Source organism: Mixophyes fleayi, chromosome 4 (assembly GCF_038048845.1).
Source record: "Mixophyes fleayi isolate aMixFle1 chromosome 4, aMixFle1.hap1, whole genome shotgun sequence".
Classification (NCBI taxonomy): Eukaryota; Metazoa; Chordata; class Amphibia; order Anura; family Limnodynastidae; genus Mixophyes; species Mixophyes fleayi.
In genome coordinates this window covers 288,690,286-288,710,478 of record NC_134405.1, presented here as the reverse complement: position 1 = coordinate 288,710,478, position 20,193 = coordinate 288,690,286, and the positions used below count along the sequence as shown (strand labels likewise).

General features: G+C 36.9%; 1 protein-coding gene across 1 annotated transcript in view; it reads left to right on the top strand.

Moving 5' to 3' along the window:
• Window positions 1–402: 402 nt before the first annotated feature.
• Window positions 403–20,193, top strand: part of TENM2 (teneurin transmembrane protein 2) — a 785,744-nt gene continuing 765,953 nt past the window's right edge. The window contains exon 1 of the mRNA XM_075209829.1: window positions 403–671. Within this exon, the coding sequence (XP_075065930.1) occupies window positions 626–671 (46 nt within the window). The 5' untranslated portion in view covers window positions 403–625. The remainder of the gene's footprint in view (window positions 672–20,193) is intronic.

Sequence of the window (20,193 nt, the reverse complement as noted above, 5' to 3'; positions counted from 1 at the left end):
GAATGATTTTCTCCAATTTCCAAAATAGAAGGTAGGATATCAGAGATGGTATAAAACATTATACCAAATATAAAAAAAAAAGCAATTGTATGTTCAGATGAAGGAGTAAAAGAAGGGAGATAGATTGTGCTTTGTTCTGCTGTAAATCCATTCTCTCTTCCTGTATTCAGTTCATGTGTTTTGTTTTATTTTTATACATTGTTCCTTTTCCTCTACCTATCTTCTGCTGGTGACTTTCTCCTTACTGTACCTATCTGTGGCGTTGCATTGTGTCTTTTGATTCACATATGTTGTCACAATCCATTGACTCGTCCCTCTCCTCTCCTCTTGTACTCACGCCTAGTGGTGCTTTAGCCAGAGCTCGCAGCCTCTCAGGCGAGTTTTAATCATGTGTGAAGCTCAGTTGAATTCAGAGCTTCTCCGCTGCCTTTTCAGTCTTGCACAAGATTGAGCTGGTGTCACATCGCTCCCGTTCTCCCTCCTGTAGAAGGGGCTTTAAAAATAGGAGGAAGAAACAGGGGAAACACAAACATACACTTTTTCCTGCAAGTCTTTTCTTGCAAGCATAAGGACTTACTGTAGCTGTGCAGATCTCTACGGATACAGGATAGAGGGACGGCTAGCGATGCTTCAGTCGACTAATAAGGGAAGGAAGCCTACATCAGAGGCAGGTAAGATTGCATTGTGTCTCTGCTGTATCGTATAAAGGGTCCCCCTTGTTTTTTTTCTGTACATTTCTGTGGACTGATTGGGATTTATTCACTGACAAACAAGCATGCCTGCAGCAGGGAGAAGGAAGCCACAATATTTATTTAGGATAGAATAGAATAATTCTTGGGAATCTGTCTCACATATATCTTGCAGCCTATTTCATGCTTATCTGATTCCTGCCTAGTTGCACAAGCTCCATAAGGCATTTGTATTTAGAGATAATACTGAAACTGCATATTATGTAGACTTGGCAAACAGTTGCCTAGGAAGCATTGTATTAGACATACAGTACATTTTTGAATCCTAAGCCTGCACAGCCAGATTGATAATATTTCTGCTTGTACCTTAAATAGCAATCGTATTGGTATTTCTATATTTATATGTGATTAGCTCTGTGAGTACTTTAAGTCAGTGAGTCATATATATATATATATATATATATATATATATGTATGTATGTAATATAATTTTCCGACTAAAATATATGTATGAATAGCTCACATTCCTTCATAATAATAATAATGCCATGGTGTGTATGGGATGTATTATACTTGTTTTTAGTGGTGGCTTGGCACCATGCTGACAGGGGAACTAGGTTAATGCTGATTGGAAAATTAAGTTTGCTAGAGAATTGCCATTTAGGCAGATTGAAGTATTTTTCATTATCCCATACGTTTTCAGTTACAAAAATAAAAGAGCTGAATAAACTTATGATGAAAGCGAGTGTCTTAGGAAATTGACTGGTTTGTAGGATTATTTATGCAATGTGTGTTTTTTTTTTCTTCTTTTAATTCAGGAAAGGATGCCAACACTGAATTTCCATGGCAGAAAGTAGTAAAATGCAGGCTTTATTCTGTATGCATTGGACATTAGTGGCAGCTGGATATACATAGTGCACTTGGCATATGTAAGAATGCGATGATAAATTAGTTGACCCAGTGTAGCTCTGCTCACAAAAAGTATCTTGATTACCCAGCTTTCAAGGCACCCATTGATTTTTTTTCTTTTTTTTTTTTTCCTCCCAGAATATCCAGCATTGTCCTCTAATTCTATCAGGCTTTCATTGCATGCAGGAACAAGTTATAATTATGCTCCCATGATACAGCAAGAGTTTATATAGTTTTATAGAAGTAACTTTCAAATTGTACTTTCTCTTGAAAGTTTGAAATAATATATTGTATTGCTATGGTGAAAAATCTGTTGACACTTCGCTCTCTCTGTGTACATGTGCAGCATCGCACTTACGGTTTTGTTCAAGAATTAACCTAATCAGTTGTTGATGGGCCTGCAATATCAAAAGGTAGCAGAGTACTCCGGCAATGAATGGGTTGACGGAAAATCTTGTTCCCATCTGATTATTAGATTTTGTAGTAGCGCTCATACCAAATGGCATCCCATATGCTGTGAAACAAAACTGTGCTTCTATGGTCTGCTTTCCATGAAATGTAGAGTGTTGTATTTTTACACTGTATAGGTAGAAGCCGTGGAGAGGATAAATAAAGTGTTCAAGTGAGGTTTTGTGTGATCAAGGTTGGATACATGAATGGAAAACTGGGTACTGTGTGACTAGCACCAAAAAGAGAGATTTTGTGAAGTCTTTTAAATTCCTAAGCTGGTCAATTTGTTTTGCTTTCTGTTTTTTAGGGATACAAATTCTATATTGTATGCATGGATCATCCATCATATGGCGCATAAGTGTTCATACATATCTGTGTATGATTCATATAGTACACAATGTTTATGTACCCATGTGTCAATACACACACACATATATATATGTATATATATATATATACACACACCTGTTTCAGCCTTAGAATTGCCGTATTGTCCTGGTAACAATATTATTATTATCGTTATAATGTGACATGTATGGAGAGCGTGTTTATATGTGGGGGAACACCTTCATGTATGACTTTACAGTTTAATAACCTGGCTTTTTTATTGGATGTTCCTATTAAAGTTATTATACTGGACGGAAAAAAAAATTGCTCAATAGCTTCATGCAAAATCATAATAAGGTGCTTTTTTTTTTTTTAGATATTCCACACATAGCAGCATTAACACACATGCTTGTGTATCTGCATGAAACCTTCCCCGTTTTACCAGTAGATGTCACTAGAGAGTAAAGAAAGGCTTTGCTATGTTGGATTCATAAAACATTTGGATTAGAAAAGCAAAGTAGAACCCAACACAGTACCTGCTGTTACCACTTACCTGAGTGGGTGATTAAGCTGAAGAATATAATAAACCTTCCCTTTGTGTTTAATGCTGAGCAGCTCAGGACACTGCTGCACTGCCTAGTTTTAAATGCGCTGCTTGTTTCTGTATTTCCCCCGACTAATATATCTCTTAAAATCACGACATATAAGTCAAATCAGCCGTTTTAAACGGGGCAAATCTGTTAACGTTTCTAGAAGTGCAATTGGCTACTTAAAGGGTTAATTGAAATGCATACACGCCTAACATCTATGAATCGTAAGCAAAATGAAAATGTGTACTAGGAGCCTGAAATGGCTAATATGGGGCTTGAGGCAGATGCCCACATTAATAGGCTCATTAACATTAGAGACAAATTAAAAAGCACAAAGGCCTAAAAAAAGAAAAAAAAAAGAAAGAAAGATATTGTACAGTACCCAGCACAAATAAACACACACAGTTTTGAGCAGTGGAGTTTTCTGAGCTTCAGGAAAAGTAGTTACATAGACAACTTTCTAAAATCCAAAGGGAAGGATAAAAATAGAGAAAACGTAATGTGAATTTTGCTTGTAACCTGAAAACTAGAAGCACTTCTTGATATGAAACAGTTATGATAGGAGTCTTTGTGGTAAAATGAGAAATTCGTCCCAGAGGATTGTAATCGCACTGCATAGATGGATATTTTACTGATGCAATTTCAAGTAAGCACTGACCTCTATCTGCACAAGTATTTATTTGTAGACGTATAACATCAACTGACAGGTCCGCAGACCTCAGTATATGTGATCTTTGGGGTGTGTATATATATATATATATATATATATATATATATATATTATTGTGTGTGTGTGTATGTTAAAATGTTGAACATTTTGGAGATAATTCCCAGGGACACATTGCTGCAAGTGTGGTGCATGTAAACCTGCTACGAGTGATGCAGTTTAGGAAGACCATGGTACAATATAACCCTAACCACTCACTGAGCATTGTTCAAATCTGTTTTTTTATATATAATAAAAAGTTTGACAAGACCAGAGAATAATAAGTGAGACTGGTTTACACAAATGACACTGTACACTATTTAGATACTGGAACACATGACAGGGATGCTTTTTTAAAACCCGGGACAGTCCCTGGAGATTAAGGATCTATGTAATGATTTGTTCTTTTTATTAAAGATCATGGAAATATTACACTTCAGTGAATTAGGACACAAGCAGATAATGAGTAAATAACTGATCATTTGATCCCTAAAAAAATGTCATTAGTCTATCATTCCAGAAAGCAACTATTTTTATTGGGCATTGATAGATTATATACATTAGGAGTTTATATATAGAGGTCTGTTCCCTGAATTCTCGGAACCATATTGGAGTTGTTACCAATATCTGACTTACGCCTGTATGTGAATGAGTAAGGTAATCTGTCAGTGAATACATTACAAATTGCTAATTTGTCCATAATATTGGAATATATTGTAATACGCTTAGTTTAGTCCATTTAGAGTTGTTAAGTTTGAGGTTTGGAGTGTTGCTGTTAGACATGTTTTTTTTATTTATCAGATCTGACATTTTACTGAGCGTCAGACCTAAGCTGTGGTTGAACTACAAGTCCCAACATTGTCTGTTGACCAAGGACTATTGTACCAGATTTGGAGAGCACATAAATAAAAGTGATCCATAGATCTGTTTCCATAATTCTGCATATGTGATTTTCTATGACTTTAAAATGCCCTCTTTGTGTTTTTTATCCCCATAAAAAGAAACACAACATTATTGTCACTGTGAATGTTATAAGAGCATATGTTTGGTTTTTAATCCTCCAGTGCTAAATCTCTTAGCAGAAGCCGGAAAGGTTATGTAAAAAAAAATTGTTAATATATTATGTTCTGAAACCAAGGATTCTGAAAATTAGGTGTCTTTCCTACAAAGTAGTTAGTGAGCTAATTTAGCGGTATTCCCAGATAAAATAATATCTCCATAGAAATGCACACTCCTGTCATCAAGACCTGCAATACATCATATATATAAATATATAAATCTACAATATTTTTGTCACAGATGCTGTTTCTGCTATCTGAAAAATAAAATGATGGCAAAACGAGTTAAATTGGGATTTTGGTTTTGTGTTTTGCACCTATAAATTATAATATTCATTTGAGGCAGGTCTGCTGCAGACCTTACCATCTGCAGATGTAATACTTCGCAGAGTTCTATTCTACCCCAAATCCTTTTGCAGCTATTTGCATGTAACAAGAGCTGGACTTCTGTACATTTAGGAATTTACATAGCGTTATTCTTTTCCTGATTTAGTATAATTCCTGGACTTTCGTTTGGATTTAACCCTTTATATTTACATCTGACAGCATTTCTTCACATTTTCCAAATGGTTGTTCTCAGTAGTTCTTTTTTCTCTATCTAGACATCAACTTTTTTTTTTATTTTTTTATTATTTAAAATTAAAATTGTGTACGGGTGTGTATTTTCCTATACCCCGGAGAATAATGTTCATTTGGCAGGGAAGACACAATAGAGGGGCTACGCACAGTGCAAAGAAAAATAAGTCCGGTTCGTTTTTAATCCTTTTCAGGGCTAAAAGACTTTTGCCTTAATTTGTTTTCTTTTCAAGGAAAAACTGTGCCGAAATCGGTTGCAGGTCCAGCTTTTTGGGGGATTTTTTTGTGTGTCAGCCTGTTGACACAAAGTACTGCGTAGGATGCAAGACTTCATAATGTAACGAAAAAAACCGGTATCATAGCGTAACTATTATTAGTTGAAACGATAAGAAGTTTAACTTAGAGATTCCCAGTAATCAAAAATGATGATTTCTATGCAAAACCAGGAAAATGAGCTTATATAAAATAAACCGATAGGAAACCATATGGTGCAGTTTCTATGTTTATATATGTGTGGGTAAGCTACGGTTTTTCTGGTAAATTGGGGATCCGGCATCAGTCATCAGAATATTTAAGGTTATTTTTTTTTTTTTAAATATATTCATTTTGAGATGCTCATGAGACAAATGTCCCTAAAACCTGTCGTAATTAAACTTGATTTCTATATGTTTTTTGGTGACATTTTTAAGAAGTTTCAGGAGCTTTTAAAAAGGAAGATATTTGATGTAAAGAATTTTTATTGTGTGAATATATATTTATGTATATTTAGTGCAGGGCATCGTCTGATGGTTGGTATCAGAGCAACATAGCTTTCGCCCAGCAACTGAGAAAATGAAAATACGATTCTCATGTCAAAATATGGGTCCTTTTACCTGCTGGCCATACACACTGCACATTTGTATGGCAGATTTTTACCAAATTGTCTAAATACCGTATTGTGTGTCCTCATTCTAGAGCATCAAAATCAAAATGTGTTCCCCAGCAGTAAGGTAAATTAAGATGACTGTCAACTAAAGCTAACAAACTAACATTTCTGAGGTATATATAGACTATTTAGAATCCTGTGGAAATTTGTAAGTGAACATTTTTTACGGAATTGTTGTGTTTGTGCCAGATGTTTAGTAAGTTGCGTTGTACTTCTGAGTTTTTGAGCTTAATTTGTGCATTTCTGTTTATATTGATTAAATAGAACATCAACCAGTTGGTATGCTTACACTAAGCCTAAATATCCTTATTTGGCTGAATATTGTAGGTTCTGTGCTTTAATGGTTCATCATGCTATAAAATAACACTGCCTTGAACTTGGACCCCTTTTATCAGTGTTCCTTAAAGAGACTCAAAGCTTTGCAAAGTCTAACTGCAGTATAGTGTACTATGTATTTTACTCAGTGTTCCCATAGAGCAGTGTTGGCTAACCTGTGACACTCCAGGTGTTGTGAAACTACAAGTCCCAGCATGCTTTGCCAATTTATAACAGCTTATTGCTGGAATGGTATGGTGGGACTTGTAGTTTCACAAATACCTGGAGTGTCACAGGTTAGCCATAGAGCGTTATGGTGTTTTAACAAGCATAAACTCTTGCTAGTGTAAAGTGTGTTCGTGTATAGGTATATTTACTTATTTTTGGCCTATCAGCATCAAAGTGTCAGCCTTGGAGAATATTTAGTCTCTGCTCAGTAAAAAAACCAAAAAGCAGTTTATGTCTTTTGTTGCAGCGTACAGTAAAAACTGTCCCCTCAATGCATTTTTGAAAAACTCTCTCGCAAACAGCTTAGCGACAATTAGACAATTTGATGAACCCGTTCACACACTGACTACTGGTTTGACAGAAAATATGTGAAGGCCTTTGTAAATAAAATCGATAACCTTCTTAATGGATATGTATTTTCCCTCCACTTCACTATTACATATTTTAAGTAGAAATTATATCCATTATATTTTTTTCCCTGTTTTGTTTGTGAAAAATAACACTATAATGTGGCCTTCAAAATCAGAACATAACATTCTCTACTGTAAATAAGCATCAATAATGGTAAAAGAATTAAACAACCGTTCGCTCTAAATAAAGTTTTGTCATTGATATTAATTTTGAATGCAGTTCTCGTATTTAATTATTCTTAGATTTAATTCATTTGATAAAATATATCTTCATCATAGAGTATATGGATACCAAATCTATATCTTTTATATGTTAAAGTATTTTGTTAGGTGAATCAGAGGCACTAGTTTTATTTGGGAGAGGGGAGGGAGGAAATTACTGTTTAGGGGAATTTACTGTCATTTATGTTTTGTTTTTATTGTTTAGCTTCAATGTTTCACAAATCTCTTCTGAGTTATCTGCAATAAAAACAGGTTATAGGCACACACATGCCCTCAGTCCTTATTTTCCTCCTCTGCCCCCACATATGTTACAAATTACCCTAAAGTGCCCCAGATATGGGCTTGGGACTGTTCTAGACCTAGTGGCAAATGAGGAGACAAATGACGTTTAATGGGACCTACAGAATCAAATCAAACCAAATCAAATGAGATAAGTTCCATGGTGGACAATTTAGAGTCTGAAATAAGAAGGTACCTGAACATTGCTGGAGACAGAAACATGGAGAGAGTGAGTGCTAAGGAGCGATACTGCTAGTGAGAGGCAAAGCTGGTGATAAAGGGCAATGTGGGTACAGTAGATCTGTCAAGGCGCATTAACCCACTAGGTGACATATTTTTGTGGACTATGTAACATGGTCTCAGGCTGACCAGAGTCCATCACAAGGTGAACTCTAGACCCTTTGTTTTTTCGTTAATGTTTTTTTAAGAGCCCCCACCATCCTGCCATGTGTGGACAGTGTGCAAACACTTATAGGCTCTCCTTTTAAAAAGCAGAATTGGGAGAGAAAGATAGTGGTTAAGCACTGGAGGAAGGAAGACTTGCTGCTCATTATTGCTGCTGCCAGAGACCCCACCTGCACATTGGGGCTAAATATCCTGGACAGGAGAGGGAAGGCAAACTTTAGCCCAGGGGGGGGGGGGCAAGACTTGACTCAGCAGTCTATTAGGAACATTTTAATGGAAAAAATGCAGGTGGCCCAGTGACCCAGCCCAAGTTAGCCAACAATGGGACTGGCCCCGGGGTCACATGCCCTCCTGCCCCCCCCCCCAGCCCAGCCTGTCCCTGATCCTGGCCCATGGGGCTCATGGAACTATATCATATTGTCTCATATGTCACCATTTAATATATGGCTACCTGGTGGCAAGTGAGACTATATTCACCATCTAGCAGCATTTGAGGCAATATACTGGCATGCTGGGCTATTTGGAAGTGTACTGGTTATCTGGTGGCATGTGAGGATAAATGGAGGCATACTGGCTTAATGGTGGCTTGCGATGCTTTGTTGAGCTATTTTGGCTATGGATTGACATGTGCGTCTACATGGATACATATGAAGTTTGTGTGTGATGTGTATAGTATTGTTCATCATGCACAGTAAATCTTTACATTTTCACAAAAAAAATGAGAATATATACAAGTTGTTTCTATTACGCATGCACTATATTAAATTATACCAATGTGTATGAAGTTTTAACTCTTAACCCCCTGTTGAAGAGGTGGAGTGCAGTTCAAAAGGTGCTGTTATCCCGGTAGAATTAACCCCTGGAGAATTAATCACTCTGCACCTTTTGTCTGAATTAACTCCAGAGTGTCTTGATGTGACTCTTACTTTTGATGGTATCACACTATGTTTGTTTGGCGCTTCTCTTTTTGTGTTTTTCTACATAGGTTTTACATCTGCAATTGGATGTTGTAGCGGAGCTGCCTACTGTATGTGATCCACTAATTATTAATCACGTAGTCACGTGGAGCTTTAGATTGTTCACTAAGCGCCTGTTTGTCTTTCTACTTTTTTTGAGGTACATATATATATATATATATATATATATACATATATATATATATATATATATATATATATATATATAATTAATGACCTGGTCCCTGTTAACATTCCACAAATGTAAAAGTACCCATGAATGACAACTGTCACTGCTTTTGAGGGGTGAAATATCAAATATTTGGCAAACATTAAAACTGAACCTCTGGAAGACTGCATAAATTAATAAAAGGTCACCGGGGTGTTCTTTGTGTTTCAGGAAGAGTTAACAAAAGGTTTTTTTCTTTAGATTCCTGCACCTGATTGCTTTAAAAGCTTTTTCTTTTTCTTTTTTTTTTTTGTTTTATAAACGCCAATTCCCGTTTTCCAGTTCTTAGTAAAAGATTAACATTTCAATTACTGAACAGCTGACTAAGCGTGTAACTTACACAGCTGCATGAAAGTAGCAATACAGTATCTGTGACCTGATGTCGCTTTATTCCTGTTGTGCAGTGTACGGAGGAGAGGTGTTGAGCCACTGAAAACCGTATCACCGAATCGCCAAGGCGCACACATTGTATGAAGCATTTACAACTCTGTTTCTCACTGAATAATAATTCTGCCTGCTTATATTGTGCTGTTGTGGAGTGTAGTGCTGAACAGAGCTGGAGGGTCAGAAGTAGCATTACTGATTATTAAAGGGCTGAAGTCGCTACAAGAAATTGTTTATGGGTTTGGACACCTTGGCAGACATTAATTAAGATATAGTGAAAATGTGCATACACCTAGATTTATTGAGTATGCTGTAATGCCTTAAAGGACAATCTTTAAACATGGCATAGCCAAGATCATTATTAACAATTTGGAAACGGCAGCTTCCATCAGTGTCCTTTGACCCTTCAGTTGTTGGCGACCTACAATCTCCCGTTCTGCATAGCCACCCCCGGCTTAACCCATGAAAGTATACTTTGACATTTTTCCCTTGTCACAGTGTAGCATAGCATTGCAGGTGTGTCCAGTAGTAGAGGGATTAAGGACATAGTTTGTTGCATTTATTAAACTTCACTGGCGTACAGTATATAAGAGAGTAAAATTTCAGCATATGGTCCGGTCTTTTATGTTCATCTAATAATAAATATCACACTGCCAGCTTGTCATGTGCAGGCCCAGTGCTAAACAGTTGTTTCTTCCACGCCAACTGTCGTTTCCTAACCAGTAATTCCTAGGTGGTGATTTTTTTCATCTTACCTCAATTAACAAAAGCCAAGGGCTGCCTGTAAATCAAATTACTACTTCCACGTGCTGATATAAAATCAGCCATCCCCTCTTTTTTCCTCATTTACAATCTGGAATACAAAGCACTCCCACATGTATACAGCGGTAGTATTAAAGCTTCCCACAAACGCAATATGTATTTTATGTCTGTTTTTATGGACTCTAATTTATTCTGGATGTTACAGCTGAAAATGCATTTTTCCATTACACATTGTTGGCATACATGAAGTCAAATCATTCCCTAAGTGAGCTGAAAATCCTTCCTATGTTATCTGACACGTATGTATCTTCACACAGGGGGTTTAATTAAAGATTGCCGCTTGGTAGCAGTGAAAGAGGAAAAAAATCTTGGCTGTAAATAAAAAAAGAGCTATCCTTGCAGGTTTTGTTTCCAGTGTAAGCAAGTCACAATGCACTCTTACAATAAGTCCTACCCTCTCCTTTGCATTAAAATGACTGCCCTGGGGTACTGCCCTGTGCCAGGCTTTATCCTTCTTGTGTTGTGTTAACCATGTTGATTCTGATATACCTGGGTGCTGTCTGCTCTGCGGTACTAGAGATTGAGGCCTTAGTGAAAGCATAGGCAAATCACAATGGTGATATCATGGTTTGGCATTAGCTTTATGTTGCTTTACTGTGATGAACCTTGCATCATACCTTTATAGCATCACAACTTGCAACCTGATGAAATGATATGTAACAAAGTTACTTTGCAGGCTTGTGTGACACACTGGCCGTGTCCTATAGCATGAGAATAACTGCTGGCGTGTTAAATAGCTGATGTGTTATTTCTGATTTGCTACAGATGTTTCATCATGTTCCTTCCTTTAGCATTAACATTAGCACATTTTAGTTGTGGCATTAGTGTTAAGTGGGCTATATTTACTGAGCAGAGCTACTTAGATTTTGTTAGAGACGTTGATACCGCTTTCTACAGTCGGAGATGGATTGACTGTGATTAAAAATGTGAATTTAGTGGAGGGGAGTGACGCACTGCTGGACTCTAAACACAACCGTTTCATTGATTAAAGTTACATTCATTATATTACTAGGTAATTTATCTTACAGAAACCTGCAACCTTATATACTGCAGGAATAATGGATTTACCTGTTATATAATATGTTTTGCTTTGGCCTGCAGAAAAAAGGGCCAAGCTACAGATAGGATGGTCCAGATAGTGGTTGGCTACCCAATTAAGTGGTCTATTTATTGTAGGCTGAAAAGCCCTAGATCTGGAAACGAAATGTATGTTTTCACCGGACTTAGGGCTTCTCCCTATTTACCAATATTCCCTTGCCGGTGAAGACTATTGTCGTCGATAGCATTCGTTGAGGGCCTACGGCAAATCTTTCCCATGCAGAGTATGTGGAATCTTATTTACCATGGACAGGTGAGGTACAAGTTCCTCCACTGTCCTCCAATCACAATCACCATCTCATTTCATTGTTAAATTGGGCGAAAGAAGATTTTCTGTTGCTGTGATATGCAATGATAAAATATCTTTCATATTGCCTATCATTTCTAAATAGACCCCAAGGAATTAGACAGCAACATGTGTTACACTAGATTGTGAGAGTGGCATTGACCCTGCCTAAAATGATCAATTTTAAACACAATGATGCACACCTAAGTAGGAGGCGTTTAAATGCAGCTGTACATACAAAGCATTCATAGTTATATACAAAGTCTAACTACCATATTACCAACAACTGTTTGGGAAAAGTGTTAAGATATTTACTTAAGATCTTCACAGCTCAGACAAACTCCCAAAAAAAAGCATGGCAATTAATCATATTTTATGTTTCTACTGTTTCTAGAGGGTATCTTGTGTCACCCTGCACTGACTCACTTGGAAGAACTAAATTGAGAACCTTCTAATGAGGAATTGTTGACCTTGTTTTCAGTTCCTGATTGCACTTTCAAATAATGAGGGAACACACACTGTAATACGACCGAGCAGAAGATATGTTTGATGCATGACACTGTCAGTTCAGATTTTAACATTACATCACACTTTGCCAATTCATTATAAATCATTCTTTGTTTTGACTAATTCAAGTAAAATCTCTGTTACATTTATAATAAATTATCTGGCAAACCAAGCAGTGCAGTCACCCTGTGTATGGCATTCAGTTGATTTTCTCCTATTTAGAAAGTGCAGATTATTTTGCTGTGTATATTTTTTGCCTAATTAGAGTTGAGATGAGCTTATACATGCATATCACAGCCTAGTCAAAAAACAACTGGCATTTTAATGACTGCAATATGTTTCTAATTAATAAAAGAGAAACCTCAGCAAACAGTAAGTAATGAATGTATGTTTTCTACTTTAACACAGCTATAACTGTATTGATTAGCAGGCCTCATTCTCCGTTACTTTCAGTCAGAATTAAATGAAATCTGGACACATTAAAATAAAGCAATCGACTTTAGCTTATACAATGTCTGCAAATGTTTGAACGTGTACCTTATTCTGGATGGGCACAGATGTTTGGAAGACGCACTGATCTTCTGAGTTAGAGAAGGAGTTAGAATAGCTTGCAGACCTCCAGGTAACTAATTTATTAGCTTACACCTTTATACATGCCCACTTTTAACTAAATTGGGGCTTTTGTGGGACTTTTTTTTTTTTATTGCTTTTCACTTTTTTCCTTTTTTGTTTTCTAGCCACTTTATTCATATAATCAATTTGTCTTTTTTTGTTGTTGTTGTTGTGGGATACGAGGCAAAGCTGCTTACTGGAGCACCGTTTCCGCTGCGGCAGCGAAGCCATAACACAAGTTACCTGGACTCCCGTCTGCAAGGCCCCTCCCCACTGCAGAAGATAAATAAATGGGATATGGGAGGGTGGTCTACTTTGCCAGGAGTCCGGGAGGACTTCCCAAAAATTTGGGAGTCTCCTGGACATTCTGAGAGAGTAGGCAAATAGGTTTTAAAATTATCTATATTTCATAACAGTTTCTGAAGGGTAAAAAATCCACAACATATGAGTATCTATCGCCTCATGTAAACAACCTTCTTATAATGGTTGCTGCAAGGACTGCATTTTCCTTACAATAATCAGTAGTGATCATGGGGTACACAAGCACATGCCCAGTTGATAAAATATTTTAAATTCAATGCACCTTCGATCTCCGTGTTATGAAATAAAACCTGCTGTCCGTATAGAAAAAAAAGAACGTTAATGAAAGTTGGATTGTAAGCTTTAGATGTGGGGCACATGGACGATATTTCAGTCTTTTGAAAACGTCAGTGAGTGCAGCACGGCTGCAATCATGGATAGCGACTTAAAATGGATCATCAGTGTACATGGAGGTTTGTAAGAAAATGGAGTAGAGATCAAGACCGCTTCGTGCAGGACATTTTACATTTAACGATCCATCTTCTGTTAGCTCTGTATAAACAAAGGATAATTGGGTTTGGTGGTATGACAAGTTACAGAGATTATGTACAGTGTCTGTTGGCTTACTAATAACACCTCTTCCTGTAGAGGTTATTTTTTTACATGTTTTTTTTTTTCAGATATGCCCCTAACTGTCATTTTCACCAATTATTTTTAAGTAAATGTTGCCTTGTTACATTGCTTTTTTGACCATAAAAACAATCTACTGGCACTTTAACCACTAAATAACCCTCCATTGGCTACTCTGAAGTGAATTAAATGTTCAGTTTTAATGAATGCTTACTTTTTAAGTTACCTATTCAAATGTGTGTGATTACAATAGATTTACTTCCCTTTTGAATATTTCAGGGTATGTTGATACATCTGGAGTGACATTTGAATAGCCCCAGATTAGACACACTTCGTTTTGTAAAATAATGTCCCATCATTTCTGTGAGAATGTTCATCGTTTGGCTTGATGCTAATGAAAAATAAGGTATAAAAAAAGCCAGTTTAAAAATCGTATAAATACAACTGATTGTCTAATGAGAATTTGTCAATTTGAGAAAGAATACTGAATCTTAAGTAAGACCTTATTAAACTGCTAAATATGGATTGCTTTTACCCTAATGGCCTCTGAATTCTATTACCATCCCATTAGACAATGTGAGATTTTAGCAATTCTGTTGTTGTTTCCAGTGGGCAGTGATTATAATAAGAAAGAGCAGAGGTTAATGTGATTCATCTGCTTTAATACTTGTAACTCACAATCCCTTATCTGTAGTCACTGGGTCTTGTAATATTGTTTTTGTATCATTTGGACCAGACTCCTGGGGGTGGTTGAAAAGATGTAAAGAGAGAGCAAGATGTAAATGCGTTTTCAGTAGAGAAAAAAAAATAAGAGGAGTGTTATTGACATACAGTCAGATGCATGTTCCTTTCAAAAGAATGACATTTTACAAATGTCACTTTGTCATATTTCCATCATGTTTTTTAATAAGATTGCCAACACCTTTGCTGCTTATAATGATTATATCATAGGTATTCTATAACTGTGACTGTCAGTGGGCTATCTCTAGGTCTTATTGTATCCCCAACACCCTGACACCCACATGCATTAAAAATATATCCTTTCCTGTTGGGAAACTTGAACAGCACAATATTGCAGACCGGAAATGGACAAGGGATAATCTCGAAAGGCCACCATAAAGCATAGCCCCCCCCTTTATATTTTTTTTGATGGATGAACAGAATTGGGGTGGATACTCATATATATATATAATTGATCACTATGGAAAGACAGTTGTATTATAAGATTTATAATCCAGAACCTCTGTTTGCACATTTTCCATAGGCCTAACTGGCGTATGTACTTTATAAACAGGCCACTCCCACTCGTGCTCCATGTCTCTGAAGGTGTCAATGAAAATTTAAAAAAAAAAACACAACTCAAATGGACAACTTGTTCAATTTAGGGATTGTGGCTTGTCATGAATGTTACTTGCTTTTGTAGAATATATTGCCCATTTACCCAAAATGGGGAACCAGCTACATCATGAAACTGCAACATTGTACCTATAGGCACAGAAGAACGTTTTCTTAGAAGAGAAAGTGATCGATGGAGATATAGTAGTCTATTATCTGTATAACATGACATAAATTTGTGCAACAAATGTAATTTTCTAACCTTTTTAGAGTTGTTCATGCCACATTTAAAAATCATTTACTTTACGTGCCTAATTACCCTTTGTGTATTACTGATATAAGCCCTGCCCAAGTATGACATTGTTCAAATGATGGTGAAAGAGTCATTTTGCAGTTTAAACACATTCACCATAATATAGAATATTTTATATACCTATTATTTATTTAGATTTATTTTTTAACTTGGTTTATAAAAGCTGGGAAGAAAGTAGAAAATGTGTGTCACACACAGTTCTTATCAGAACCAGAAACATAGATGAAATTGTTTGGGTAGTTAGTAATATGTGACACGAAGCTAAAAAAAAATATCTTTGAGAAATACTATTATCTTGATTATGCCAAAATTTAGTGAATCTCATTTTAATCTTGTAGTAAGACTCACTACCAATGAAACCTGACAGACCTATATTATGGGTAATTTACTACATTCAAAGCAATTCTTTTTCTCTGAAGTGCTTTATTACCAGACTCCTGCTATATCCTGTATATGAGTTCAATGTTTCCAATAAGAATGGCATGACATACCCAAGAATCCTATCATAGAATAAAATAAACAACTAATTTGTAGGTGATTCACGACATTCTAGATACATTAGAATATTTTATAGGCAGGGATTTATATTTAGATGTGTGTTGTCATGTATGGAAACTTTTTTCTTATTACAGGAACAGAAAATTAAGTAAAACTACAAAAAAAAAAAAAAAACTGCTTTGTTTTCTCCTGTGTTTGAGTCCAATGGGATCTGATGAGAGACAATGCCAAAATAAATTGGCACATTTTCTTAATTCCACAGCAATCCCGAATTTTGTTGAAATCCCTTTGTGGTTTTTTTTCTATTCTGTAGTTTCAGTGCACATATAATTCTAGTAATTGCTATTGTTGACAGATTACCCATTGCAAATATTGCCACCTTTGGAAAATCTCACAAGAATGTGGGGGGTCTACTGAGACACATGGTAAAAAAAATAAAAATAAAATAGAAAAAAGGAGAACAATGAATCAGTCATTCATTACAATTGTTCCCGGCATTTATCCTGTAATTAATTTCAGGTCATTAGTGCAGCCACAAATATTGGCCTCAAAATTTTGACGGTCAGTTTTTCTAAGTATATCTGCTTTCCGCAACGTCTGCCCCAGTAGTTCAATAAAAGAAAACAAGGAAACAAATATACACTTTTTCGTTTTACATTGTTTAGCATTTTCCCCCTGATAGTATTCTGCAATTGTTCCTGGGTATAAAGCACATTTGTGCACAAATGCTCTGCACAGGATGGGACAGAGAGAGGTATTCAGGGCCTGATTAAGGTGTCATGCCGCTCTAGTCTAATACACTAATAGCTCATCCTTACCTTCCTAATATGCTGTAGGTAAAAATAAACTCATCCTTAAATTAAAATCTGCTTTCCTTCACCCCCACACCAATGTTTATGTTCCTGTGTTTTTGAAACTTACCCCCATTGTTTTTTTAGAAGGGTCACAGGAATCTTGGTTATTCATTTAGTTTTCATTAATATCAGAAATATATAGGCGGCTGTCACACATCTGCCATCCTCATCTCTCCTACCCCTACCACACACCCAAGGATGACTCACCGTCTTCAGCCTTTACCATAGGATTATGTCAAGATTAAAACTTTTTACTTCGGAGAACAACTATTGTATTATATTTTAAAATTAATTTTAGTTTATAACTCTATGGGTCACAACTTTGCACCCCACAAACTGTTGCGCCCCCAAAAGCCTTGCACCCTAGGCACAGCCTAGTCAGCCTTTTGGATAATCAGGGCCTGTGGATGTCTGATTGCAATTTATTTTTTTCTGCATTTGGTTGGTCACGTTTACTGTGTGATCATTTAAATGTTTGCATACATGTATAAAAGCCATTTTTGTTTAAAAAAAAATTATATTATTTTTCACTTTATTTTTTATTTAATCTACCAGGAAATCCAAGTGGGCACAGGAGGCATGACAAACCAGCTTTGCTCCACATCTTAGCAGAGTTATATCACTTTTGTCATACCAGTTATCATTAAGTTGCCATTACATGTGAGCTTCTAATTGTGACATCATTGATTAGTATGACAGCCATCAAGTCATGGCATCAATACAGCCCAGGTTAGAAATAAACCAGCGGGTCATGAGAGCAGCAGGGAGCCTGCCATGGGTCCCCACTGCTAGGTGGGTGAGAGGAACCTTGAATGACAGAGGATAGTAGGATTTCCCCCCTGGGCGAGTAAAGTGAACATTACAAGATTAAGTGGCGGAAGCAATTAGGAGAGGGAAGGGGTGGAGCAAGATGTGAGCAGTGCATGCCCGTTGGGGGTGGGTGTATATATATGAATGAATGAGAAAAGAAAGAGTATATAGATGTATATATGGTAATATATATATATATATATATATATATATATATATATATATATATATATATGTTTAAGATCTATATATTGTTGACCTCTGATGTTTGTCACAGCCTGTGTTGCAATTTATGGATTATCTGGCAAGGTGTAAGTGGCCATTGGGGGTAATTTGTTGCCCAGGACATACCTCCCCTTAATTTTTAAATGGCAGTTTTTTTTAATAAAAGGCTGTGACTCTATTTTCTCCACTGCTTGTTGCTGTGTGTACTGTTGATTGAGTGATTATTGATGGATTGTGGGACAGAGGGGCAGATAATGTCCCTGTCTGAGGTCATGTGAACACCACCATCAGATTGACAGGACATTGATGTATGAATGCTGGTTGCCAGTTTGTTAATAAAATCCCATAATGAAAACGTTTAAATAAAGTGATTATTTCTATAGTATTTACACCACATAAAATATAAAGCTAGGGAGACATTATGGAGCATTTAGGCTTTAACGATATGCTTAAGAAATCAATGCCCTTTATAGCTGTGTATATGTCCACTGTAACATGTACTGAACATTGTATTGAATGCTAGAGTTTAGCAAAACATCTCAGATTGGAATTATTGATTTAGTTGGAGGGTCAATTAATCTGTAGATTAAACCATAGTTTGATCCAATACTTAACTTTAAATCAACCAATATTGCTGGATAATCACACGTGCAGTTTTTGGAGGTAATAAGCTGACTGTGGTGACTTGTCCATCTTTACACTGAAGCTTTTACTAGCATGTAATAGGTCTATAGCAGCAAGAGATGATTCATCATCATCATCATTTATTTATATAGCGCCACTAATTCCACAGCGCTGTACAGAGAACCCAATCACATCAGTCCCTGCCCCATTGGAGCTTACAGTCTAAATTCCCTAATATAGACACACACCCACACACACACAGACAGACATTAGGGTCAATTTTTTTTATAGCAGCCAATTAACCTACCAGTATGTTTTTGGAGTGTGGGAGGAAACCGGAGCACCCGGAGGAAACCCACGCAAACACAGGGAGAACATACAAACTCCACACAAATAAGGCCATGGTTGGGAATTGAACTCATGACCTCAGCGCTGTGAGGCAGTAGTGCTAACCACTAGGCCACTGTGCTGCCCATGATTGTGTGGTTTCTGTTATATGTTCATCCAATATGATATAGAACGGGAAAATACAGAGTTAAGTTGTTGGCACACCTATGTAATCTCACTTCAGATGCAATTTCTGTAATGATTTTGCAAACCGTTGAAAGTCCCGATTAGCATGCAGATTCATGTGTACACACCTGCCCAATATACCTTCAGATCTGTGAAGTTCATCTCTCATGACCATCTGCTGACAAGATTGTGACTCTGTACACACTCTACAGATATCTGCCTACACTGCTGGCCGTAAGTGCGCACACACTACCACATTTATCCCACATCATTCCATCGTTGTTTGTAATTTTTAGGAAGTTTAGAAAACCAAATCAACAGATGCAATGTGTTTTGGTACAATAAAACATGATCATGGGAGCGTACACACTCTTGCAATATCTGACCATACAGTGGTGATTGAATAGTGTGATCGATAATTGCATAGATCTGTACCTAGCTTTAGAGTATTACATCACACATGAATGTTCTTAGTCAAATATATTATTATGGATATTGAGAAAAACTTTGTGAAAATATAATCCTGCCAGTTCTTTATACATTATGGACCTCATTTAGAGTCGGATGCAAAGTCCGTTTTAGGCGCATCCAACAAAAAAACACTATCACGCATGTGCAGAAAGCACCAAATCCGCCTGCATCTTGGACGCAATTAACACCTGCGACAGCTTGCGGCTCACTACCAGAGAATGGGCAGAACGCGGAATTGTGAAGGCGTGAACCATGTAAATACATCCTAGTCGCAGTGAGGCGCAGACGCAACACACGTCAAAACAGGGCTAAGCTGTGCGGCAGGAATTAGGTGGCGCAAGCGGTTAGCTAGCTGCAGGAACTGCTCCCAGCTCAGTAGGATATTACGAGTGGGACCCTACCAAGCTGCGGCACACTCCCACTCCTACACTTCTTAAACAGACTTTGCGTCCGACTCTAAGTGAAGTCCTATATGCCTACCAACTGTCTCGGTTTCTGCTGCTAAAAGGGCTCGTTGCTTTAAAATGTCCTCTTTTTAGTAAGAACTTTATAAAAGTGTTATAACTAGCGTGCTGATCAAATATATGTTAATTAATTTTTTACACTCAAACAAGTTTTCCAAAACTTTTCTGCTTGA